The 22,271-nt window shown below is 38.2% G+C and overlaps 3 protein-coding genes across 8 annotated transcripts in view; 1 reads left to right on the plus strand and 2 right to left on the minus strand.

The window, feature by feature from the left end:
* LOC130565443 (disks large-associated protein 2-like) overlaps positions 1-17,062 on the minus strand; it is a 95,951-nt gene extending 78,889 nt beyond the window's left edge. For 2 of the 6 annotated variants that reach the window (XM_057352161.1, XM_057352162.1), the window contains exons 1-2: positions 16,844-17,054; positions 16,328-16,382 (exon numbers count right to left, since the gene is read on the minus strand). In XM_057352161.1, coding sequence (XP_057208144.1) covers positions 16,328-16,382; positions 16,844-16,861 — 73 coding nt within the window. In that variant the 5' untranslated portion in view covers positions 16,862-17,054. Of the gene's footprint in view, positions 1-4,302; positions 5,011-16,327; positions 16,383-16,843 lie in introns of those variants that run through there. The other 4 variants (XM_057352166.1, XM_057352167.1, XM_057352165.1 and 1 more) reach the window with 4 other exon arrangements.
* Positions 17,063-17,993: 931 nt separating this feature from the next.
* Positions 17,994-19,863, minus strand: grcc10 (gene rich cluster, C10 gene). Its single transcript, XM_057352182.1, has 4 exons — positions 19,770-19,863; positions 19,212-19,309; positions 18,957-19,133; positions 17,994-18,863 (listed from the first exon to the last, which is right to left on the minus strand). Exons 2-4 carry the CDS (start codon positions 19,261-19,263, stop codon positions 18,724-18,726), a joined length of 369 nt encoding a protein of 122 aa, XP_057208165.1. The 5' UTR covers positions 19,264-19,309; positions 19,770-19,863; the 3' UTR covers positions 17,994-18,723.
* A 428-nt stretch (positions 19,864-20,291) lies between these two features.
* On the plus strand, positions 20,292-21,050 carry saysd1 (SAYSVFN motif domain containing 1). Its single transcript, XM_057352180.1, has 2 exons — positions 20,292-20,587; positions 20,743-21,050. The coding sequence occupies exons 1-2, from the start codon at positions 20,417-20,419 to the stop codon at positions 21,043-21,045; spliced, it is 474 nt and encodes a 157-aa protein (XP_057208163.1). The 5' UTR covers positions 20,292-20,416; the 3' UTR covers positions 21,046-21,050.
* The last annotated feature ends 1,221 nt before the right edge of the window (positions 21,051-22,271 follow it).

Consider the following 22,271-nt stretch of genomic DNA (forward strand, 5'->3'; position numbering starts at 1 on the left):
ATATCTTTCCCAATCCACAATTAAGAGAAACTGGAAAACGTCTGAGGAAAAGTAAACAAGCGCTACCATCTGCTGCCTGCCTGACATTTGACTGCTCGCAGGCCGTCCCGCTAACACATCTCTGTCGTTTCCTGATGGAATTCTGTCTTCCCGCGCGACTCTGACATGAAGCCTATTGAAAGCGGTAGGGCTCTTGGCAAATGAACAGGGAGTGAAGGGTCTCTTCAGTTTGCGGCCAAAGGAAAGACAAGCACGGTCCTGTTCTACTCCACATAAAACTGTCCCGTCACTCCCGCTGCTTTTAAAACTGCACCAAACAGAAATAACCTGCAATTTTATGTTTCAACCAGAGATATAGAGTCAAACATTATGGATCATAGTTGTGCATTAATAGTAAGTGATATTGTATTGTAATATCAGATATTTTAGGGATAATAAACGGTTTTGTTATTTGCTATGAAAGAGACTTAGACCAGAGGTTTTACGCATTAGCCAGCTTACATGACCCCCATTCGATCGCAGAAGGCTTAGATTTCCCTCCTGGTGGTTAAAAGATTTTTAGAGTCATTTCGAAGCGCTGGTGCATAGCCAGATACAGTGATCCTTTGACCCAATGTGTCTTCTGTATTTCATAAATCTAAACATAAATACACCGATTGGAGACAACATCTTGCATCATCTGCTTCATTATAGTGGAGATTCACAGCATTGAAGAGGATTCAGAGTGGAATGGAGCCGGTCGCCACCCACTCACGTAGCTGCCACCCACTCACACACACACAAGCCCAGGCCTAACCATTGGCACGTAATCACAATCCCATCAAACAGAAAACGGGCTAAGGATTACACACACACACACCAACCCAGTGCTAACTCATATTCACAAACAGAATCCATGATCTCCCCTGATTCCCCCGAAACACCAGTGCTGAGGAATGTGTCGAACGGAAAGACGAAACACACTCGCATATACGCGCGTACACACACGAGCACGCGCACACAAGCACGGTCTCCATGGAAACAAGCGGGCGAGCGGCCCGGCCCGTCCCACTCTTTTCTGTGTACTGATCGAGGAGGATGAGAACGAGAGAGAGCATGACAGAGAAAGATGGAAAACACATAGAGAACAACAGAGAGGGAGAGAGGGCGAGATATTCTTCAAACACGGAAAGCTCTGCAATAACTGAAGCTCGACTTCTGTAGGAATATTACATGGGCTCAGTTCACCGTGCGTGTGAGATAGAGATGGAGAGATTGGTATCCCCAACCAGAAGTCAAAGCTGCCTTGCCACTCAAGAGCTGAAGAGATGGGAAACACTGCAGTGCAGCACAGCTTTAATGTATACAGCATCTCTACTGATCCAGGAAACCCCCTCTGTGCACTGAATACTAATAATCACCAGAACATGAGTGCCCAGCGCTGATCTACCATCTTTGTTCTCAAGCAAAGGCACCTCACATCAAGTGATGTCTCAACAAACTGTTCCACTGAGTCTGATGTTTTTAGGCATCGAGTAATAAACGATCTGAGCCCATTTGTTCACAATCAGTCTGAAACAAGAGCTTTAAAAATGCATTGATTCACTGAATCAAGAACCGTCTCATTCCGAGATCTTTTACTTACTGGTTCATTGAACCAAGAACTATCTCTTTCAGGCATCTCTGGCTGAAGAGGCCAAGAGGCTTCTTAAACACCAAGAACCATGTTTTGCAGAAATGTTTGGTTAGATGATCTATTGAATCAAGAACCATTTCTTTCAAACATCTCTGGCTTACTGATTCATTGAACCAAGAACTATTTCTTCATAAACGTCTCTGGCTTACTGATTCGTTACACCAAGAGATGTTCAATAGACCAATTCATTGAACCTCGAACCATCTTTTTCTGAAATGTCTGGTTTGATGATCTGAATCAAGAATCTGCTCTTTCAAACATGTCTGAATTACTGATTCACTGAACCAAGAACCGTCTTTTTCAGAAATGTTTGGTTTGATGATCTACTGAATCAAGAACCATCTCTTCAAACATGTCTGACTTACTGATCCGTTAAACCAAGAGATGTTCAATAGACCAATTCATTGAACCTCGAACCATCTTTTTCTGAAATGTCTGGTTTGATGATCTGAATCAAGAATCTGCTCTTTCAAACATGTCTGAATTACTGATTCACTGAACCAAGAACCGTCTTTTGCAGAAATGTTTGGTTTGATGATCTACTGAATCAAGAACTATCTCGTCAAACATGTCTGACTTACTGATTCATTGAACCAAGAACTATTTCTTCATAAACGTCTCTGACTTACTGATTCGTTAAACCATGAGATGTCCAATAGACTAATTCATTGAACCAACAACCATCTTTTTCCGAAATGTCTGGTTTGATGATCTGAACCAAGAATCTGCTCTTTCAAACATGTCTGACTTACTGATTCACTGAACCATGAACCATCTTTTGCAGAAATGTTTGGTTTTATGATCTACTGAATCAAGAACCATCTCTTCAAACATGTCTGACTTACTGATTCATTGAACCAAGAACCATCTCTTTTTAAACATCTCTGGCTTATTGATTTGTTGAACCAAGAGATGTTCAATAGACCAATTCATTGAACAATGAACCATCTTTTTCTGAAATGTCTGGTTTAAAGATTTGAACCAAGAATCTGCTCTTTCAAACATGTCTGGCATACTGATTCATTGAACCAAGATATGTTCGACAGACTGATTCACTGAACCAGGAACCATCTTTTGCAGAATTGTCTGGTTTGATCTACTAAATGAAGAATCTGCTCTTTCAAACATGTCTGACTTCCTGATTCATTAAACCACAGTCTCTTTTAAACATGTCTTACTTACTAATCCATCGAACAGAGTACCACTGTTTCATAACAGTTTAGAAACTCACTGACTCGCTGAACCAAGAACCATCTTTCTGGACAAGTGACTTAAATTTTTTTGTTTTAATGACTCTGTTAATTTGACTCTTTGAAAATAAAAAATACACTGGAAATGTGGTCATTCTTTATATGTGTGGCAGTTTTATAAACACAGTATTGGTTGCATTTAATTAAAACACGCAAAGACTTCTTTAGCACAACAATAAAAAATATATATTTTTAGAGTCATTTTTTAAGATACATGCTTAAACATTTCACTGCCCAATTACTGTTAAACATATTTTGTTAGTTCAACTCAAAAAGAACTCAAAAGAAAGTCTTTGTATCTTAAGTGTTTTTGTTGGGTACTTAACAAAAGCATGTGCATGTAGTGTCAGATTTTGGTGCCTGTCTCTTTAACTAATCTATCTATCTATCGTGATCGTGATGCTGTGTGAATGTCTGGAGTCAGGAGTTTGCATATGAAAGACACTACATGTTGACCAGGACGGGTCTTAACATGGAGTGTGGTTTCAAACATCAAAGAGAGCAAAAAACAGAAGACTTCACTAATCCTTTCAACAACCGACTGCACAGTAACAGATCTAAAACAGAGCAGCAATATTTACTACACACACACACACACACACACACACACACACACACACACACACACACTTAATCTCATTCACACCAGCACACACAGTCTAACACACACACACACACACACATGCAGGAGTGTGTGCGAGGTGCTGATGGCTGTCAGATGCTCTGCCCCTGCGGTGTCGAGAGTTTTGAGCAGGCTGCAGACACAACAGACGTTTGGCTCAGTGTGACGAGAGGAGCAGGGAATGAATGAATCTCCAACACATGACCTCTCAATCCATCAGAGCGAGTGTGGACTGAGAACCAAAGAGACCCCCTCTCTCCCCCCTAAACACGCGGGAACTCGATGTGCCCAACGTAGCTGCTGGTGTGTGTCACAGCGTGAAGGATTGCCCCACCGTCAGACGGCGAAGCAGAAAATCACATCTCTCCACTCGCAGAACGTTGCATTATTGCTAGGCAACGTTCCTGCGAGGTTTCTACTCTCATTGGTCTCTCCATTCATGATCATACAGAAACAGAGGGAGAGGAACAACCTGTGCCTTCCACACCGGAGCATAGTTTAACGTATTTTAAGGACACCTGTACCTCAATACATCATCCACACGCACACACACAAACACAAACACACAGGGGACGATCGTAATGCTCCTCGCAGTCACTCGACATACAGACTAACGGCATTTCACGACGGTGTCAGACTGAAAAACGACGTTCTGGATTACCTCCAGCACTTCACATCCCATCGGCGTCACCAACTCAACAAGACACCTTCGTTTATTTCCAAGAGCAACTGGTCCTTCAGTGCTACGGTCTTACCTCTGTGCAGGAGGCATCACATACAGTTCTCCATCCCAGCAACCCAGAGGACAGTTATCAGAGAGAACCAACGGTCTGATAGTTCTGATCCAACCAGACTGGGAAAAAAACGGCAATTCTCTGCCTTTTCCCGCTTTTCCGTTACCCCCCTCTCTCTCTCTCTCTCTGCCTCTCTCCTTTCTCTCTTTTCCCGTCGCCTCCCCAAGAGCAGAGGAGTGGAGAGGAGAGGAGCCGATCTCCCCAGCGCTGGTGTTAAGCTGTGCGTTTAGAGCTCCTCTGCAGCGATCTCGGCATCTTCCGCCGCTCCACCGGTGGGCAGCAAAACATGGAAGCGGATGCCGGATTCAGGATTCTCACTTGTCACCGGCCCCTGCTTACCCGATTGTACTAATCTGTATTCCTCCTGTTTCATCTGTTTCTGCTCATAACGTAAATGTCACAAGCGAGCCTGATATCCAATCGAGAGAGAAAAAAATCGATGGTGTTACAAGCGGAATCCTCCTTCTCGTGTGGTGTGATGATGTCACTGTTTTAGTAGATGAGCTCAATGCATTTCTGTATCATTGATATCGCACGTGAAGAATGATGTTTGAGACGGTCGCATTGTAAACCTCATAGTGTCTCTCTGGGCATCACATTAGTACACCAGAAAGGGGTGAATTTGTTCAGGTCGATCACAATTTAATATGATCTCATTAGCGTGTCTGACTTTTTTATACATAAAATGTTTAAATGAACATTAAAATGTTATTCTTGTTGAGCTATTTTGATCAATTTAGCCGTAGGACTTACTATGATGATAGATATGCAGTGTTGTGCAGTTGTTCCAAACTGTAATACATTACAGATTACTTGTTACTGTTATTTAAAAGTAATCCCTTACCTTGTAATATTACTGTCTCAGAATTGTAATACGTTACATGACTCCTGTATTACTTTTGAGTTACTTTCACCAAAATAACTACAGAAGTAGAACTATCACTGAACTAGATTATATAGAATTCTAGCTAGTCATCATGTTAACGTTAGCTTACCTTGTCATTGCTGCTGGACACAGGGATCTTGCTAACTAACTTCCTGAAAGCAGGAGATTCCACCGTTGACAATGGTAACATATCTTCTGTTATATCTTTTGTTTTGGCATTTGTTTTTGCGGTGTTTGATGAACAGCCACAAGAGACCGCCTACTCTCCGCATACGGACATCATGCGTAAACATTATGAGAAGCGCGCTAGCCAGACAGGATTTAAACTATGCCGGCTTACGTAAGACATAAAAGTTTGCTTCAAAGACGAAAAACGTACCAAGCAGAATGGTTCTCACCCTTCCATTTCCAACACACGCATACAGTGTTCGGCGCTGTCTCTCTTCTATCAAAGTAGAAATAAAACCGCTGCTGTCTGTATGTTTTTTCTGTCATCTCCGGTCCCGCTCATACAGTATGTACATTGCATGCACTGATTTTGTCTATTCAAATGAGATATCTGAAAAAGCAAATACATTTACCCAGCCAGGGTGTATACCTTGGTAAATATGTATGCTTTTTCAGATATTTCTTGAATAAATCAAGACAGAAGTGGTCAAAATAGTCGGATTACAGCAGTAGGTGTGGACGGGTGTGTGCCTCTTTCGTCCAATTGTCATCCGATCGACCAAAAGGCATCTTAATACCAGGCATAAACAGGGCATTATAAACACTACAAGGAGCCGCATCATAGGGGGCAGAAGAGACACATGTGGCTAAAGAGCCACGGGTTGTCGACCCCTGAGCCAGAGGGAGATGATTGACACCACATGCGTATATTCACGAACAGGAAATAGAACTTATACTTGCGGGATTTTTGATTTGTTAATGTCTCGCGGGCGAAAAGTTTGTTGTAACGCAAGCTTTACGGAACATGTACCGAGTAAAATATTACTGAAAATTGATTAGTAATGCCTTACACTACTGCGTTACAGCAAAAAGTAATACGTTACTGTAATACATTACTTTTGTAACGCATTACTCCTAACATTGTAAATAAGTGCCAACTGGATTTCATTCAGAATATATATTTTTAACATGTTAAAATGTCTGTCTCTCATAGTTTCTTCATCATCATTACTTATAAATTAACGTCCCATTGTGTGTATAAAAGTCTGTGCCAAAAAATCGAACAAATGAGTGACGTAACCGGCTATTGCAAATCTTCTTGGAAGAATTATCGCTCAAGCATCTATTTACAGCAATTCTAGCACTGAGCAGATGTCAGAGGATTCATGATAAAACATCAAAAATGTCGAACACGAACAAAAGCCTTTACGTCAAAGCTGTCAGTATGTTGGTATTGTGTGTGTATACAATACAAATTAGCTCGTCCTGAACTCTACAACATGGCTTTTAAAAAAGTGAGAGGAATGTCTAGATAATACAGGAACTCCTTTGTTTTGAATACACTGTAAATATATACACAGTATATATGTTGCCATAACTTATGGATCATATCATTATTTACAGTATGCTGGTAACACATGGAGCTCATTATCTTATTAACTCTTTTCTAAGCATTAAACTCATGTGCTTTAATTATGTTATGTAACTTTTTAATGCATTTAACATGACACATTTTAGTAACTTATATTAATGAATTAAGATGCTTTGGTCTAAAGTGGCCAAGCTATATGTTTTATTAGTATACAGTATGTGCTCCATAATTTGGCATCTTAACCAAATTTTTGTTTTGGGCACTCTAAATTCTGTTCTAAAATCAGCCATAAATAATTATCAAAATATTATCAAAATGATCAATTATCAAAATATTGTTTTGACTTATTTCAAGAAAACAACGTATGAATATGTGACTGTAATGTTACAACTGCAACAAAACATTTCAAGATCATTAAAAACGGCATGGCAACGTTTCCATTGCTTTTGTTTCACATACAAACAACGTTGTTAAAGCGATCCCCATTCCGAGCCGATAGCCTCATTGGCAAGTGTGAATCCTGACTCGTTGTCCTTTTCCTATCCCGCCCCCATTATCTCACTTCACTTCCTGTCCTCTCTCCCACTTTACTTTCGAAATAAAGGCAAAAACGCCAAAAATTCATCTTAAAAGAAAACAATCCCCATTCACACGTAGCAAAATCGCAAGTGTTAAAAAAGGACAAATTAACACTCAAAGTGAATATATAATCCACACTATCGAAGTGAGGATTATATATACACTGTGGGAGTTAATTTGACCTTTTTTAACACAGGGATCCACAAAAACAACTCAAAACGCTGTATTATGCATGCCAGGCCAGTAGTTGACGGTCACTTTGTGATGTCTCTTTACATTTTTCAACAGAGCTGTGGAGCAATAACACGCTGACACGTGATGTGATTGTTTTCACAAATTTGCATTTTTGTAGTTAACCCATTTTCAAAAGTTCTTCAAGTTTTTTTGTTTTTTTTAAGGACTCTTACCTTTTACACTTATTGCTTCTATTGTTTACCTCAGTTGCTTTTGGATAAAAGCGTCTGCTAAATGACTAAATGTAATTGTAAATGTATCATAAGTCGTCGTTTTTAGTTGAAAGGGTTGTGTAAATGGCCCATGACACCAAAAAAGGAAAAAATCTTAATATTGTACTGCAGTGAGCTTGACAAAATTCATTTGAACATTGTGTGGAAGCTTGCAGATGATACACACACACACACACACACACACACAGCACAAGATATTGTCTCTCACAAACACAAGTCAATTATAAAATCAAATCAGAGACGAGCCATTAAAACCCCTCAGTGAACTGCTGTTAAGAGATGTCACCTGGCACTCAAAAACTGACTGTCAAGAAATCAAAGACAAGATTGTCATTCGGAAGCAAAACAGCATCCGTCTCATTTCTCCAGCACTTTAAACACTATCTTGCCCCCATGACAAAACTCCTGCACTTAAAAGATAGATTGTTCCACGAAATCTCACAAATGTCTCCATTAGAGTTTAAACTGAGTCTTAAACTGAGCTCAGATTTGTCAAGTCATTAGTCAACATTTGCATGTATGAAGATCTCAATAGGAACTCAAACATTTCTCATCAAGATGACTCAAATCCAGATTATTTGACCTCTTCAATCTACATTCATTTTACACCTCCATACTCCTAATGCGTTTCAACAATTACATTCATTTGTTTCTGTTTGTATTTCTCCTAAACAATTTCTGGAGAAACATCTGAGTCTAAATTGATACTCATGAAACACAACTGAGAACTGAGTCAAATCTCTTGAGGTACGAAGGAGCAACATCTGAGCAATCCAAATGTCTCTCTGGGAAGACAAAAGCCAAATATGACCCACTTATTTGGAGAAGAGGGACTGCTACTGCGTGACATCAGTGTGAGTCTTCTTGGCTTCAAGAGTGCTTGACCTGCTCAGACTTCATTATATTTTATGATATAGCATATGAGAGTGTTTTTAACTTGAATTTAAAGCTGAATCTGTAGGTCTAGCGTTGGTGCTATGACCCGGGGTTGTGTTTGAATTGTATTGGGGCTCTCGGGCGTCACCGGTGCTTGTTAGTGGTTTCTTGACCTCGGGCAGCGGTGAACTCAGCATTTTTGTAAAGGCAGCTGCACTTAAACCCAATCATCGAAGACGGATTCCAGATCCCAACCAATGGGGAAATAAGCCACTGTACCGAAACAAGAAAATGAGCCGCTGCAGATGTGAAATTGAAATAGGCAGACAAACAGCGCTTGAATGTGCGATTATTGCCACAGTGTGCAATAAACAAAGAAATAAGAAATGTCCCGGGAGCCTCCGCCGCACAAACAGGGATTCATGAATGTCTCATTGCAGCTTTGATGGTGTGTCGTAGTCATAACACACTTTCAGATGTTACGTATATCACGCAATTACGATTTGTCAATATTTTCAACATAATGTCCAGTACAAATGTAAAGTAAAATTGATGCGAGCAATATAAGCGTATAAACAATCATAAACAATAAAACAACTTTAGGTTTATTGCGTACTGACTGTTCATTTTCATCTGCATTTGTCTCATGAAACTGCACATGGTCCATTTCGGATACATTGACTTGAACGTTAATAGAATATTCAAACGCATCAGCTTCTTTAATGTAACTCACATTATTGGTGTACATTAGTACGAGTATTTTAGGCCCTTAACAGAACTTGCATAGTATTTTTACATATTTTATATTATATTTCTATAGTATATTCTATAGTGTATTTTACATACAGTATAGGAGTGTCAATCGATTAATTGTGATTAATCGCATCCAGAATAAAGGTTTGTGTTTACATAATATATATCTGTGTACTGTGCATATTAATTTTGTATTTATAAAGACAAAACATACATATACTTGTATATTTATATTTACCAATAATTGAAATTCTAAATAAAAGCTTATTAATTGTTATATTTGATATTTTTCTTAAATATATGCATTTATGTGTATGTGTTCATGAATACAAAATGAATATTCACAGAACACCTATATATATTATGTAAACACAAACTTTTATTCTGGATGCGATTAATCACTATTAATCGTTTGACAGCCCCAAACAAGTTCAGTCCTTCCCCGAATAGTATTGTGTTCGGTTATAAACATTTAGTAAATTTGTAGGTTCACCGAATGCTAGATTAATTCAATATCTTTGAGCTCACACAAGGCAAACACAAGTCACCAACGGCCATCTGAATGTCCACTGCAACCAAACAATACACAACAGAATCGACTGCTGTCAAACGCCTGTCGTGCTGTCAAACGCTCTGAGTATAAACTCTGTGGAGTGTTAGCGCTTGCAAGTGCTTGATAAGAAAGTCCTTCAGTTTATTTTCAGGAAAGAAAAGCCGTGAGAGAGAATCCTGTCGTAACACTGAACATAAGGTTCAGACTCATTAGCATCACTGGCATATTTACACTTCCACTGTGACAAATCTATCATTAACACTCCTGAAGTCAAGTCCACAATCACAGGCTGATGTGATATTATATTTCATTTCTTTATAAAATGACTAAGCAGGCTTTGAGCTGTTGGAGACGTGAGGGTGAAAGACATTTCAAGATGTTTTGCAGCATTTATGATCTGTCAAGACCTATCTGACTGGTATTTTTATGTTTCTTTGTTATATTTAAATAAGGTGAGCTTTAATCACAGCAAATACAGCCTTATGAGTAACTATTTCAAGTTATAATACATAGACAAAGAATTATTGGACTAATCCCTCTAGTGGAATTGCCGTAGAAAATTTAAAATTAAAAAACATGAAAAAACTTCTCTAAATAGCTACTTGAATTTGTCACTAGATATTTTTTTAATGAAATCTGTAACAAATTCAGAGGGAGTGATGAGAAATATAATATACATTATTTAGATTATAATGTTAATTGTGTGTAGAAATAAAAATAAAATGTATAGGCAAGTAATTACATTTGAACTTGAAATATGGATGGGAAAAAATAAAAAAATTGTATTATCTACACTAGAAAATTGACAAGTATAACACTCAAAAGTAAAAAAAAACTATGCTACACTGTCATTTTACAGGATTTTACAGTTATGTACTGATAGATTTTTCACATATACTGTTAAAACCTGTAATTTTACTATTTATCCGTATTTCTGAAATACGGTTAAAAAAAAGTCAAATTACAGAAAAAATGGAAAAGAAAAAATGAAACACTTGTCATTTTACATGACAAAACTTTTATTTTACTGTTTTTTAAATACAGTTTTGCGGTGCTATAAAGTAGTATAATGTATTATTGTGCAGTCCAAGTTCCATTAAAAAAATGCTTGTTTGTTTTCAACCCAGCGCTTGCGTTTGTCCCTTTTTGACCCAACACTGAAAATAACCGAGCATTTTTTAGAATGTAACTTGAATGTGTAAATTTAACCTGTGCTGGGTTTTTTCAACACAACAAAAATTCACGTTTTTATATCACTCCACAGTGTATTTGTTTCACATAAAATAATTACAGTTTTAATCAATTGTTTATTTATTGTGTAAGAAGTTGTTTAATTAACAGTAATGTGCTATCAGCCTGTCGACACTACCTCATAAATAAACCCCTGCAGAGCGATACAAGACCTCTGTATTTCACTGGAAACTCGTCGTTTCATCTGGGTTTATGATGGTTTATGTACTGTAATAATGTTAACCCCTTACTTAACATCTAATGCAACTTTTTTAAGATACGTGTGCATATTCTCTAAAAATGTTTCCTAAAATCTCAAGTGTGTTGCCAGTCAAATGTTAGCTTGTCATTTCAAAATATGCAGAATACGAATGCTGTACATTAATGGTCATTCATCAAACAAATATCATAAATATTGGTTATAGCAATCAAGTGATCTCAGTGCCATCATGATCTTATGGGGAAATCAGTTTTCTTCAAAAATTGGTCCTTACTTATTTTTGGTCTCTTTGGCGTTATAATTTGGGTTTGGTTTGGGTCATTAATATTACTACGAGCGAAATGTTTGTCTGGTTCAAATAATGTTTGCATTTGCCTTGTGCAGTGTCTCAAAAATGTGCCTTAATTCCAGCGTTGGCCTCTGGGGGCAGTTCACAAATCAAACAGCAAACAGCTTTTAGTAGACATACAGTTTCAGACTGAACTTAAACTGAAGGAATCTCATCTTAAAATGTGTCAGTGCTATTGTTTTATGATTCAGATCAGTAATGTTATTTCCTGATGTATTTTTTATAAAAGCTGCTTAAATGTCCAGCTTTTACCAAGGCTTAGTTCTGACTTTAGCTATGTCTGTGAAACCAAGCCTTAAGTTTTGACCTTCTTTTCTTGATTTCCTTAGACATCAGCTAAATAAACGTAGGTAAAAAGGTATAAACCTTTTATGTGTTTATATGTTCCTAAAACATCTCATTGTTCCTCCATACAACCAGCATGCCATTTCTTGCGAATATGAACTTGGGAAATAGATGAGAACAGAAGATGCCAGACATATAAACTGATGATTATAAAAGGATTATGAATTTGCCACCGATGGTCTGATAGATGTTTCTCCCGCGGTGCATCTCTTGTCTAACAACCCCTTTGAAGTCATTAAATGTGTATGAATGGGAGGTGTCTTTTCTGAAAGTTGCTATGGAGTTAGAGGGGAAACCGAAACTGAACAATCTAGAGGAAACAATAAATTAAACAACAACGTTAAAAACAGAACTCCGACTATGTTCCCCTGACACATTTATGTTGTTTGCCAAGCCCGGGGTGTCCAGAGAGAGCTGTGATTTCTCTATAACACCTATTTCAGTGAAATCTGTCAGGTTATAAAGATGTTTGTGTGTGTTATTTTAATGAATTGCTTACGGGACTTTCTCAAATGTAGATCATCAGATAACTTTATGATAACAGTAACAGTTATCGTGTAATAACAACTTATTCTGGTTTATTAGAGATTACAAACAATCCCAATATTAAACCATTGAAATATTGTGATGAATATATGATGAATATCATCAAAGGGCTGAAACACGTGGAGATCAGCCAGATATCAATGTTCGGCACCATATGACCATTAGTTAGCCATTAATAGCACCTGAGCGACCTCTGGAAGAAAGCCGAGAGCATACGGAGGGACACTAAAACCGGTTTATTTTTATCTCGGGAGGAAACACATGATTTTGAAAAACAAGCTACACGCACTGTTGTTTACTCGAGACCAACAGGGAATCCCTGGGGCAGTAAATAGCAGAAATATTGTGAATGTCCTCACGGCATCTCTACGGATCGCCTGCAGCTACTGACCGCTTACTGACCGCCTATACTGCGGCATCTGGGAGCAATGGCATCAGATTGAATTTTCCAGGTTAGTGGCATCAAGCAAAAATATATCATGCATACTCGAGATTGACTATTTTTTCAACTTTTCTGTGAAACAATCTGTATGTTACTTGTGGATGGACATCATTTTTAAACACAAAGTCTACAATATGTACATCATCCTGTTGTTTCGGCTTTGTGCTCAACCATTCCTGGAGACAATTTTTTGTGACATTCCATTTTTTATGTAAATAACATATAAACCTGCCAACAAAACAAATGGGCTGGGAATGATTTGAAGGGTCAGTTTACAAACAGTCTCTTGCTGTCTAAAGTTGTCTCTAGGTTATCAGTTTAAGGCCATAACAAGCTGACATGTAAATCAAAAGACATTTGCACTCCTTTCATCCTAATTAGATGAACATTGATAACATCACACAATGATAGAGTTTCTACATCGAACCCAGAGATCAATGACCACAGCATGTTTGTCCTCTGAAGCTGGTGAATTCAGCAGTCGCTCACAGGCTTCCCTGAAGAAGATCAGAAGATAATAGATACGGGGGTCCAGGAATCCCCCCAGAAACACCTTAAACTAGTCTTCCTGTCACCATGGGAACAGCTGATAGATCCTCTATGGGCTCTTCGTTCCTGAAACCATTTACTCCAGCCAATTGAATCTCTTGAAATGACTGACATGAACCCTTCAGTGGTTCTCTCTCTCTCTCTCTCTCTCTCTCCACAAACACAAACAAACGTTACTGTGCATGCGTCCTTTTGTGGGCCACACTAAACTTCCGGTACACATCCGCAAAGAATAGAGTCCCTGTAGATTATTTCTGAAAACAAGCAAAAGAAATAAAGTAAATTACATTAGCTAGCAAGTTAAAAGTTTGTCTGGCCAATATATTACTTACGTATTTTGGATTAAATTTACATTTATGCATTTGGCAGATGATTTTATCCAGAGCGACTTACATTTCATTATACATTTCGTTTCTAAGTACGTGCAATCCCTGCGATTGAACCCATGGCCTTGCCGTTGCTAAGCGCATTGAGCTACAGGAGAGCATAGGGTTACCAGTAGAAGAATCGTTACTTTGCTCAACAAATTGATTATTTAATACAATTATTATACAATAAAATATTAATATAACTTAATTTGAATATAAATTGATTAAAATATAAATAGTTATATATTGTTGCTATCCACTAGAAAGACCCATAAACAACAGACTGGAAGTTAACTTCGGGCCAGGCGTGTGTGTCGATAAACATGAAAAACTTAGTCAATGTAAATAAGAAATATTTCTAGAATTAAAGAGATAGTTTACCCCTAAAATAAAAAATTCATAATTTATTCCCCCTCATGTGCTTAGAAACCTGTATCCGATTCTTTCTTCATTGAAACACAAAAGAAGGTATTGTGAGAAATGTCTCAGTGGATTTGTGTTCATACAATAGAAGTCAATGGGGTTCAGTGTTGTTCGGTAACCAGCGTTCTTCAAAATGTCTTCTTATGTGTTCTGCACATGAAAGAAAGTCATACAGCTTTAAAATGACATAGGGATGCATTAATGGTTAAAGAATTTTATATTCGGGTTATCTGTAGATTAACTGGCCTTCCATATTTATGAATTTAACAAATAACCAATATCAACTGGCATTTCAATCCAAAATCTCCTTTCGACTGTTCAGTAACCTTTGACTGACTTTTCAAGAACAGTTTGACAGATGACATTTGAACTCTTTATGGACCCTGGACTGCAGAAATGTATGGCGCCATCTAGTGGTACAATCACTAAAAGTGCATGACGTTGACATTTATGATTAATAATCAATCCAAAAAATCAGCAAGAAAACGTTAAAAACGACCTAAATGAAATGTATTACTATAAATAAGACTACTTTACTCATTTAGCCAGTTTATGGTGGTAGCTTCATTCACCTCAGTATTGTTTGATCTGATCTACATTAAACATGGTTTCATTGAGTCATTGATGCAGCTGTTGATCTGAGATCTCCTTAGAGACCCAGCAGCATTATTATGGGCTCTCTGTCGCGACCTTTCAAAAATGCTGAGCTCGGTTAAACAGACGACAGGGGCTGAATACCATTCAGAGACACTCCCTTCATTAGAAATCCCTTTGAACGTTTGCACAATCCTTCTGACATGAGGACAGTTTTGAGATGAAGCTGATGCAGGATTGTGCGGAATACTGCTGAATACATAATCAGCAACAGATACCGGCTCAAACAAACAGATCCTAGCATGTTCAGGATAACCTCCCATGACATCAGCCTCCCTCGTCTCCATAGAAACAGCAGCAGGCTCTTTCAAAATATTCACTGGTATACTGAAGTAAACTTCAGTTTCGGTACGTGGAGGGTCCATGCACGGACCACCAGATGGACGGCCATGAAGTATAAAACATTTCATGAGGTGCAGCATCATCTTAGTACATATCCTGTGACATCACTCATAACACGTGGAATCATTTTTGCAAAGGCAAGTATGTTTGTAGTTTATAGATTGTAATATCAGAGGGCAAAATAAATGAATTAAGACAAATGTGTTCCAAGAAAAATTGCAACAAAACAAATTATGAGATGTCCAGTCACGGTACAAGTGCACTTATAATTCTGCATCCTTGACTTGTATTTACAAAAATTGAAAGCAACATGTATTTGCTTTTGTTTGCTTTTCTATTGTTGAATTGTATTTTTTCTTAACGGGACTCACAACCCCGCCAATAATGTTAACAGATCCTAAATATTTATTCAGAACAATGTCGAATGTAAAAGTTCTAAAAAAACCATCTTCTAAACCACAGTTTATTAATCTTGTAAAACATATAATGAACTTTGTTTAGGTTTTTACTCTTCAAAAAGATTCATTTGACACTTGTATCCAAAAAGCCTTACTGTGCGTATACATTTTATCAATATGTTCGTTCCCTGGGAATCAAACCCACTACCACGATGCTCACCTAGTTGAGCTTAAAACAATGCAGATTAAACAAGCACATACAACACAAAACCAAAAGTAAAGACTAAAGACTGCAACAACCAAACACAAGACAATATATCACAAATGAACCATGAACGACTGAGGAAAATGGCATGGGGAGAGCACAGAACAATGACCTTTCTTTCAACCTGAAATCCACAAATCACCTCTCTACAGCGTGATGTTGGGAATAAAAATGCCCTAAACATGTCACCCCGTTTCTTACCTGAACTCTTGTCAAGGAAAAGGCAGCAATGTGTCTGCAGTATCCATGGTAACACCTGTGGCAGATGGAGAGATGAAGATGGAAAGAGTACAATGGAGTAAAATTCACACACAGAACAAGACAGTCGGTGAGTTGAGGGAGATGAACAGATGATCAACTATTTACAGTTATTGGCTTCATCAACCGTATGATGCTGCGTAATGCGTGTGCCGCTCACATACTACACAATCCCCCACAACCTCTCAAAACCCACAGAATACAGAACATTATGTTCTGCACACAGACACTTACTCCTATAGTTTCACAAAAGTGTAGCCTCGTGCAGAATTGAGCGTATAAGTAAGAGATACAGATGATGTCGTCCGTGTTTTTATATTGGCAACAGCAGGTGGGTTAACATATATTCATATGATTATGACATCATCATCATCACCAGATACGTCTGGAGTCTTTCTAATATGTAAATGAAACACGTCTTTCGCTGGCCCGGATCAATCGATCATTATAACGCGGTACCTTTTTCAGGGCTGACATTCTCCAACGGCTGGTGGCATCGCCTCAGTCCTTCTGAATGTTGTGCTGTTCGCCGGCACGCGGGATGAGGCAGGTGTGTGTATCAGCACTCCATGGTTTGAATGTTCACAGATGCGCTCAGAGCTGCAGTGCGCTCGCATCAGCACCAGCATCAGCAGCGCGAGACCCGCAGCCGCACGCGCTCTGCTCGTCTTCAAAATACACACACGGCTTCTTTATTCACACGTAATGGGTTATGACAGCTAATAATTCACTAACACGCGTTGTTAATGCCACTAAAATGATGTTTAAAGAAAGTAACCTCGGTGGGAAACATTCGCTGCAAGAAAGAACTTTTCGAGAGTTTTGTCCACTAGATGATAGATAGATAGATAGATAGATAGATAGATAGATAGATAGATAGATAGATAGATAGATAGATAGATAGATAGATAGATAGATAGATAGATAGATAGATAGATAGATAGATAGATAGATAGATAGATAAGAAACAGCACAGTTAGAGAGCTCTATCCTCAGTAGGTCTGTCATATAAAACTGATCCTTAACTGCTTCTCATTTCTCTATATTTGTCTCTAATCTCTATTTTCTGCCTCTAATTTTGAAGCTAACAGAAACATTTAATTGCCCAGAATTACTTCTGCATTGTCTAAAAACAGTTTAGACTCAATCCATGATGTTGCCAAAGGTAGAATCCTATAAACAATGGCTGATTTATTGCTTTAATAGGCAGATTCTTTATTGTCCTATTATGTCGTCTGATAATAATGCCTGAGCCAATATCATTAGCAAAATAAAACAAAGGCTGGAAAAAAAGGAAACATTTGAGTACAGGATCCAACGGACATTAAATGATGTACGGAATGTATATTAAATTTTATTGCAACTGGGCACCCTGTAACCATGCTTGAAAAGTGATTATCTATTTTATGATTTATTCATCTGTTTATCAATGACCAGCATTTTTGGACCATTTGTAAAAATTAAAAAAGCCTTCTTATTCTTAAACACTGTAAATATGGAACGCATACAAAGAGTGCTGTTGTTACAAACTACTCCACTCGTGGGAATTTCAAATTGTGATATTTTATTATCAAATATCAATTATCAAATCTTAATTAGCACATTTGAGCCTGTTATACACCGTCCAATTTTGTGCATCATTGTGAGAACTACTTCATATTGCCAATAATATTCTGTTAGGACAGTGAGATACGCTTTGTATGTTTTGGTGTTCAGGGTTATTGAAAAGTAAAACTTTAAGAGATGCTTATCATTCAGTACTTCCATTCACAGATGTACGGTTGCTTTATGATGAAAAAACTGTCAGCGACAACAGCTTAGTGTGCTGTGTGCCATATTGCTACATCAGCTGCACATCAGATGACCCGAGGTCGAGCCCTGGTTCATGGTCCTTTCATGGACTCCCACTCCCCTCCCTCTCATCCCATATCATATCCTGTCACATCTATAACAAATAAAGCTGCAAACAGCAAAAAAATGTTTTCTTTTAAGTAAAAATGATTTTATTGGACAAACAATCGCATAAAGACAGTGTCACAGACAAAAACTGTATAAAAAGATTTAAAAACAACAAAACTTCCAAATAAAATTCACAAATGAGTGTTACATTTGATAAATATATGCACATTGAACACTGGAAAATACAATAGGAAAATGAATAAATATGACAAAAAAAGATCTGAATGTTTGAATTTTTATCAACTGAATATAAAGAAAATGGGAATGTAGAAATAACCACTAATGTTTCTTTTATGTAACATTTGGTTTTTAACCATCCCCGCTTTAAGACACACGTGCGAACAGCAGTGCTCCACTGACCGGGAGTTTGTGCTGTTGTTCTATGAGGTTGGAATTCCACTGCCAATGGGAGGAGTGGAGAGAGGAGGCAGTAAGATACTCTTGAGTTTCACTGACATAGCTGCGATCTCTGGGTCCTGGGTTTCATACATCTTTACTAGACGAGCGAATTTCAGTACACCTGAAAAAAGCAAAACGAAGCAATTACTTATAATTACAATAAATTACTATACATGGCTTTCTCGGCAGTGGCGTGTTGCATATTTACTGTCACCTTCTCCCTCATTGTTGAACCCATATGCTTTGATGACCTCCTGCTGGATTTGGGTGGCCACAGGCAGCACAAGCTGCAGCATCTTGCCCATGTCGTTGCAGGCGCTCTCTCTGGCTTCCTCCATGCGGGCTGCATTCTCGGGTACGGAAAAGGCCTGGATCACCTCACCCAGAACAACTGGAACGCATGAAACAACAGTCCAGATAAACTGTGGCTTTGCTGTGGTCCATGAGCCTGTAAAGACTTAAGTCTTACCTCTGGCTTGCTCTACAGTGAGAGTGGGCTGCTGTGCTGGGGCAGAGGCCATGCTGGCTTACGCCACAGTCGAGATTTACTACTACAGGTGTCTGACGCTGCAAAACAATGCAAAAAAATCACAGTCTATATAATGCGCTCTTATCATCAACCTGGAACACTTCTGGCAGGTTTGGTATATGTGACCTTAGCTACATGTCTTTAGATTGAACTACAAAATGCATAAAGTATGCATTTACGAGAACGTTACATTAACGTAAAACCAATAAACACTTATTTATAGCTTTCGTCATATTTCTTCTGAAATAAGTACAGGGAAAAAATCTAGATGCACTTGCAGGAAATGACTTTTTAAGCACAGCAACTAATTTAAATTACTGGATTCCGTCTGTTATATTGACATTATATTGTTATACTGACAATCTGCTGGAAATCCTGGTTAAACTGTCATCTTTCAATACAACAACGTTCCTTCCGCCTGCCGTAAATACATAATTATAGCAAATGTGTCATTGCTTATTATCTGAAGAACGCTTAAATCGTTGAAAAGGTACTTACGTTATTTTTGCCACTACCTAATCACAGACAGCCCTGTGACGTGAACACATTTCCGGTTGGTGCATCCAGAAAGGCGTCCGTGTGGAGGTTAAAGCTGTGGATAGAAGGCGAAATAAAATAGGCGTGGCTTAGCAACTCGGGTACGATTATTTATGTTAATAATTATTCTTTTGTTGGTCTTTAGTGTGTGGTTTTTTTCCAGTTAAGCGACTTTAAATGTTTCACAATGTCATTTAAACTGAAATGAATCATCGAAAGCGCTGCTGAAGTAACTCGTGGTTACGTAATAAGTGTTACGTTTCACAGCGCTAGGTCGGCTTGACCAATCACAGATGTTTGTGGTAGCTTGATAATCTATTTTTTACATTATATATTAGAGAGTGCTGGAAAGATTTTTTTAGTTTTTACGTCATGCACCAATCAGAATGTATAAAGATTGTATTTATGTGTCAGGTGAGATTTAAACGCCTGTCAGTGGAGGATTGGGCTGTTTGAGCCGCAGAGCGCCACCATCTGCTAACTCTCACATGGCATGACTGTGAAATCGGTACGGAAGTCAGGGACGGCTAGACAAGTTGACGTGGCGATTAAACATAAAACAAAGACATTTTAAATACGCTTTCATGCAAGTTTTCCTGGTGTAAAATATGGAGCGGAAGCTGGCAGAATATAGATCCCGAAAGAAAGCCCAGAAGGACCCTGCTGATCGAGACATGCAGCCTGAAATGACGGTTAAAGACCATAATGAATGCTCCACAGAGTCTTCTGTTACTCCACAACTGAAACCGACCACCTGCTCTCAAACTACACATACAGAGGTGCGATCTCGTGGTGTAGGAACAGTAACATGACCGCATTGTTTTGGTTATATTTTGCTCGACTTCCAGCATAATGCTGTATAAATATGGCTCCAAACAGCCTGTGTAATTTACTTAATCACTTTTAATTCTTTTAACACAATTTTTCTTCTTAGGCTGATGGTTTGGCATCTGGCTCTGGTGCTGGTCATTGGCTTCTCAGCCGTCTGACCCTGTTGAAAGTGTTGCTGTGGCTGGTTCTGCTGGGACTGTTCTCAGAGCTTGGTTTTGGTTTTCCATTTTTCCTCATTTCTCTCTTCTACTGGCTCTATGAGGGCTTCAGGAGTCCAAAGGCACGACAGCCTGGAGAAATGAGCGCATACTCTGTGTTCAACCCTGACTGTCAGCCTATCCTGGGAACTTTAACAGCCGAACAGCTGGAAGGAGAGATGGGATACAGGCCAATGGCCAGAAGATGACTGAACATGAAGCATGGCACACTTTCGGCCAACAGTCTCCCATTTATGCATCCATACCGCCATGTACCGTAAACAATGGACAAGTATAAATGGGACCTCAAGCACACTTAGGCAACCAATTTGCATTATATTAATGTATTTTAAAGCCTCAAACTATTTTATCTTAATGTAGAACCAGTAAATACATATCATTTATCTTTAATAAAGTTGTAACAGGAATTCGTGTAATGGCTGAGGTGTAAAACAGTCACTATACCAGCAAAAGTTTAGACACACTTGAGATTATTTATGTTCCTAGTTTTGCCGGAATTTGTGCACTGATAGATCTATTTAATAACAATATCATTAAAATGTCTTCAAAAGACAGAGTAAAGTGCTTTGGTTGTATAAACTATTTCATTTGAAACTTTGATGGTGCTTTTGTGCCATTTGGGAGCTTTTTATGACATATATCCATTCGGTGTCATTAAACAGAATTAAAGAATGGACAGCATAGTGTTTAACGTTTCTCTTTCGTCATGCAGGATTTTTGGACATGTAGATAGATGAGCAAACTATGACAGAAATCTATAGAAAAGCAGCTATGGATCGATTTAGTTATATACAAATTTTATTGAATAAAAATGAAAGTGAAATTTAATGTAAACGTCACATTTCTACAAATAATAAAATAGTTCCTCTCAATCATTTCATAGCAGTTGAAGTTCAATATTTTTCTACAAGAAAACTGTGGACACGAACATAGTACCAAAAGAAAGCGTCAGGTTTATAGTTGTATAGCTAGTTTAAATCAATATCCATTTAAGTTTTGTTAATACTATTAGTATATTCATCACTACAAGGACTGCAACTAAAATACCTGGACACAAAGTTTTAAAATATGCTCTATAAATAAAGTTCGCAATGGCTGCATAAAAACACAAAGTTACCAGCACAACTGTGTAAGGAATTAATTTACCTGGTTCAGTCTCTGATATATATACGACAGAAAAGATCATAACTGTTTAAAAGTAACCTGTAGGTTAATAATCTGAGAAATCATCAATGTCCACCTCGACAGTCTGTGAACCTTGAGATAAGACGTCTCCCAAAAACTGTGTAGTAATGCATCATCATTGGTAGCGTGGGTGAAATAACATCATTTTGAATTATCTGATGCCACAAACTATGCAAATGTTTTCATTTCATTGTGTACCCGTTGACCTAATAACAACCTGTGTACAAGA

This window comes from Triplophysa rosa, linkage group LG15, assembly GCF_024868665.1.
Source record: "Triplophysa rosa linkage group LG15, Trosa_1v2, whole genome shotgun sequence".
NCBI classification, from domain to species: domain Eukaryota; kingdom Metazoa; phylum Chordata; class Actinopteri; order Cypriniformes; family Nemacheilidae; genus Triplophysa; species Triplophysa rosa.

Bases quoted from the DNA above. Each gene is read 5' to 3' on its own strand.
- grcc10 (XM_057352182.1), bottom strand. From the start codon at position 19,263: ATGGCCTCTGCCCCAGCACAGCAGCCCACTCTCACTGTAGAGCAAGCC. The intron at 19,134-19,211 runs GTAAGACTTAAG...CATGCGTTCCAG, and splicing joins CACTGTAGAGCAAGCCAGAG to TTGTTCTGGGTGAGGTGATC. The intron at 18,864-18,956 runs GTGACAGTAAAT...TGCTTTTTTCAG, and splicing joins GTTCAACAATGAGGGAGAAG to GTGTACTGAAATTCGCTCGT.
- saysd1 (XM_057352180.1), top strand. From the start codon at position 20,417: ATGGAGCGGAAGCTGGCAGAATATAGATCCCGAAAGAAAGCCCAGAAG. The intron at 20,588-20,742 runs GTGCGATCTCGT...TTTTCTTCTTAG, and splicing joins CTCAAACTACACATACAGAG to GCTGATGGTTTGGCATCTGG.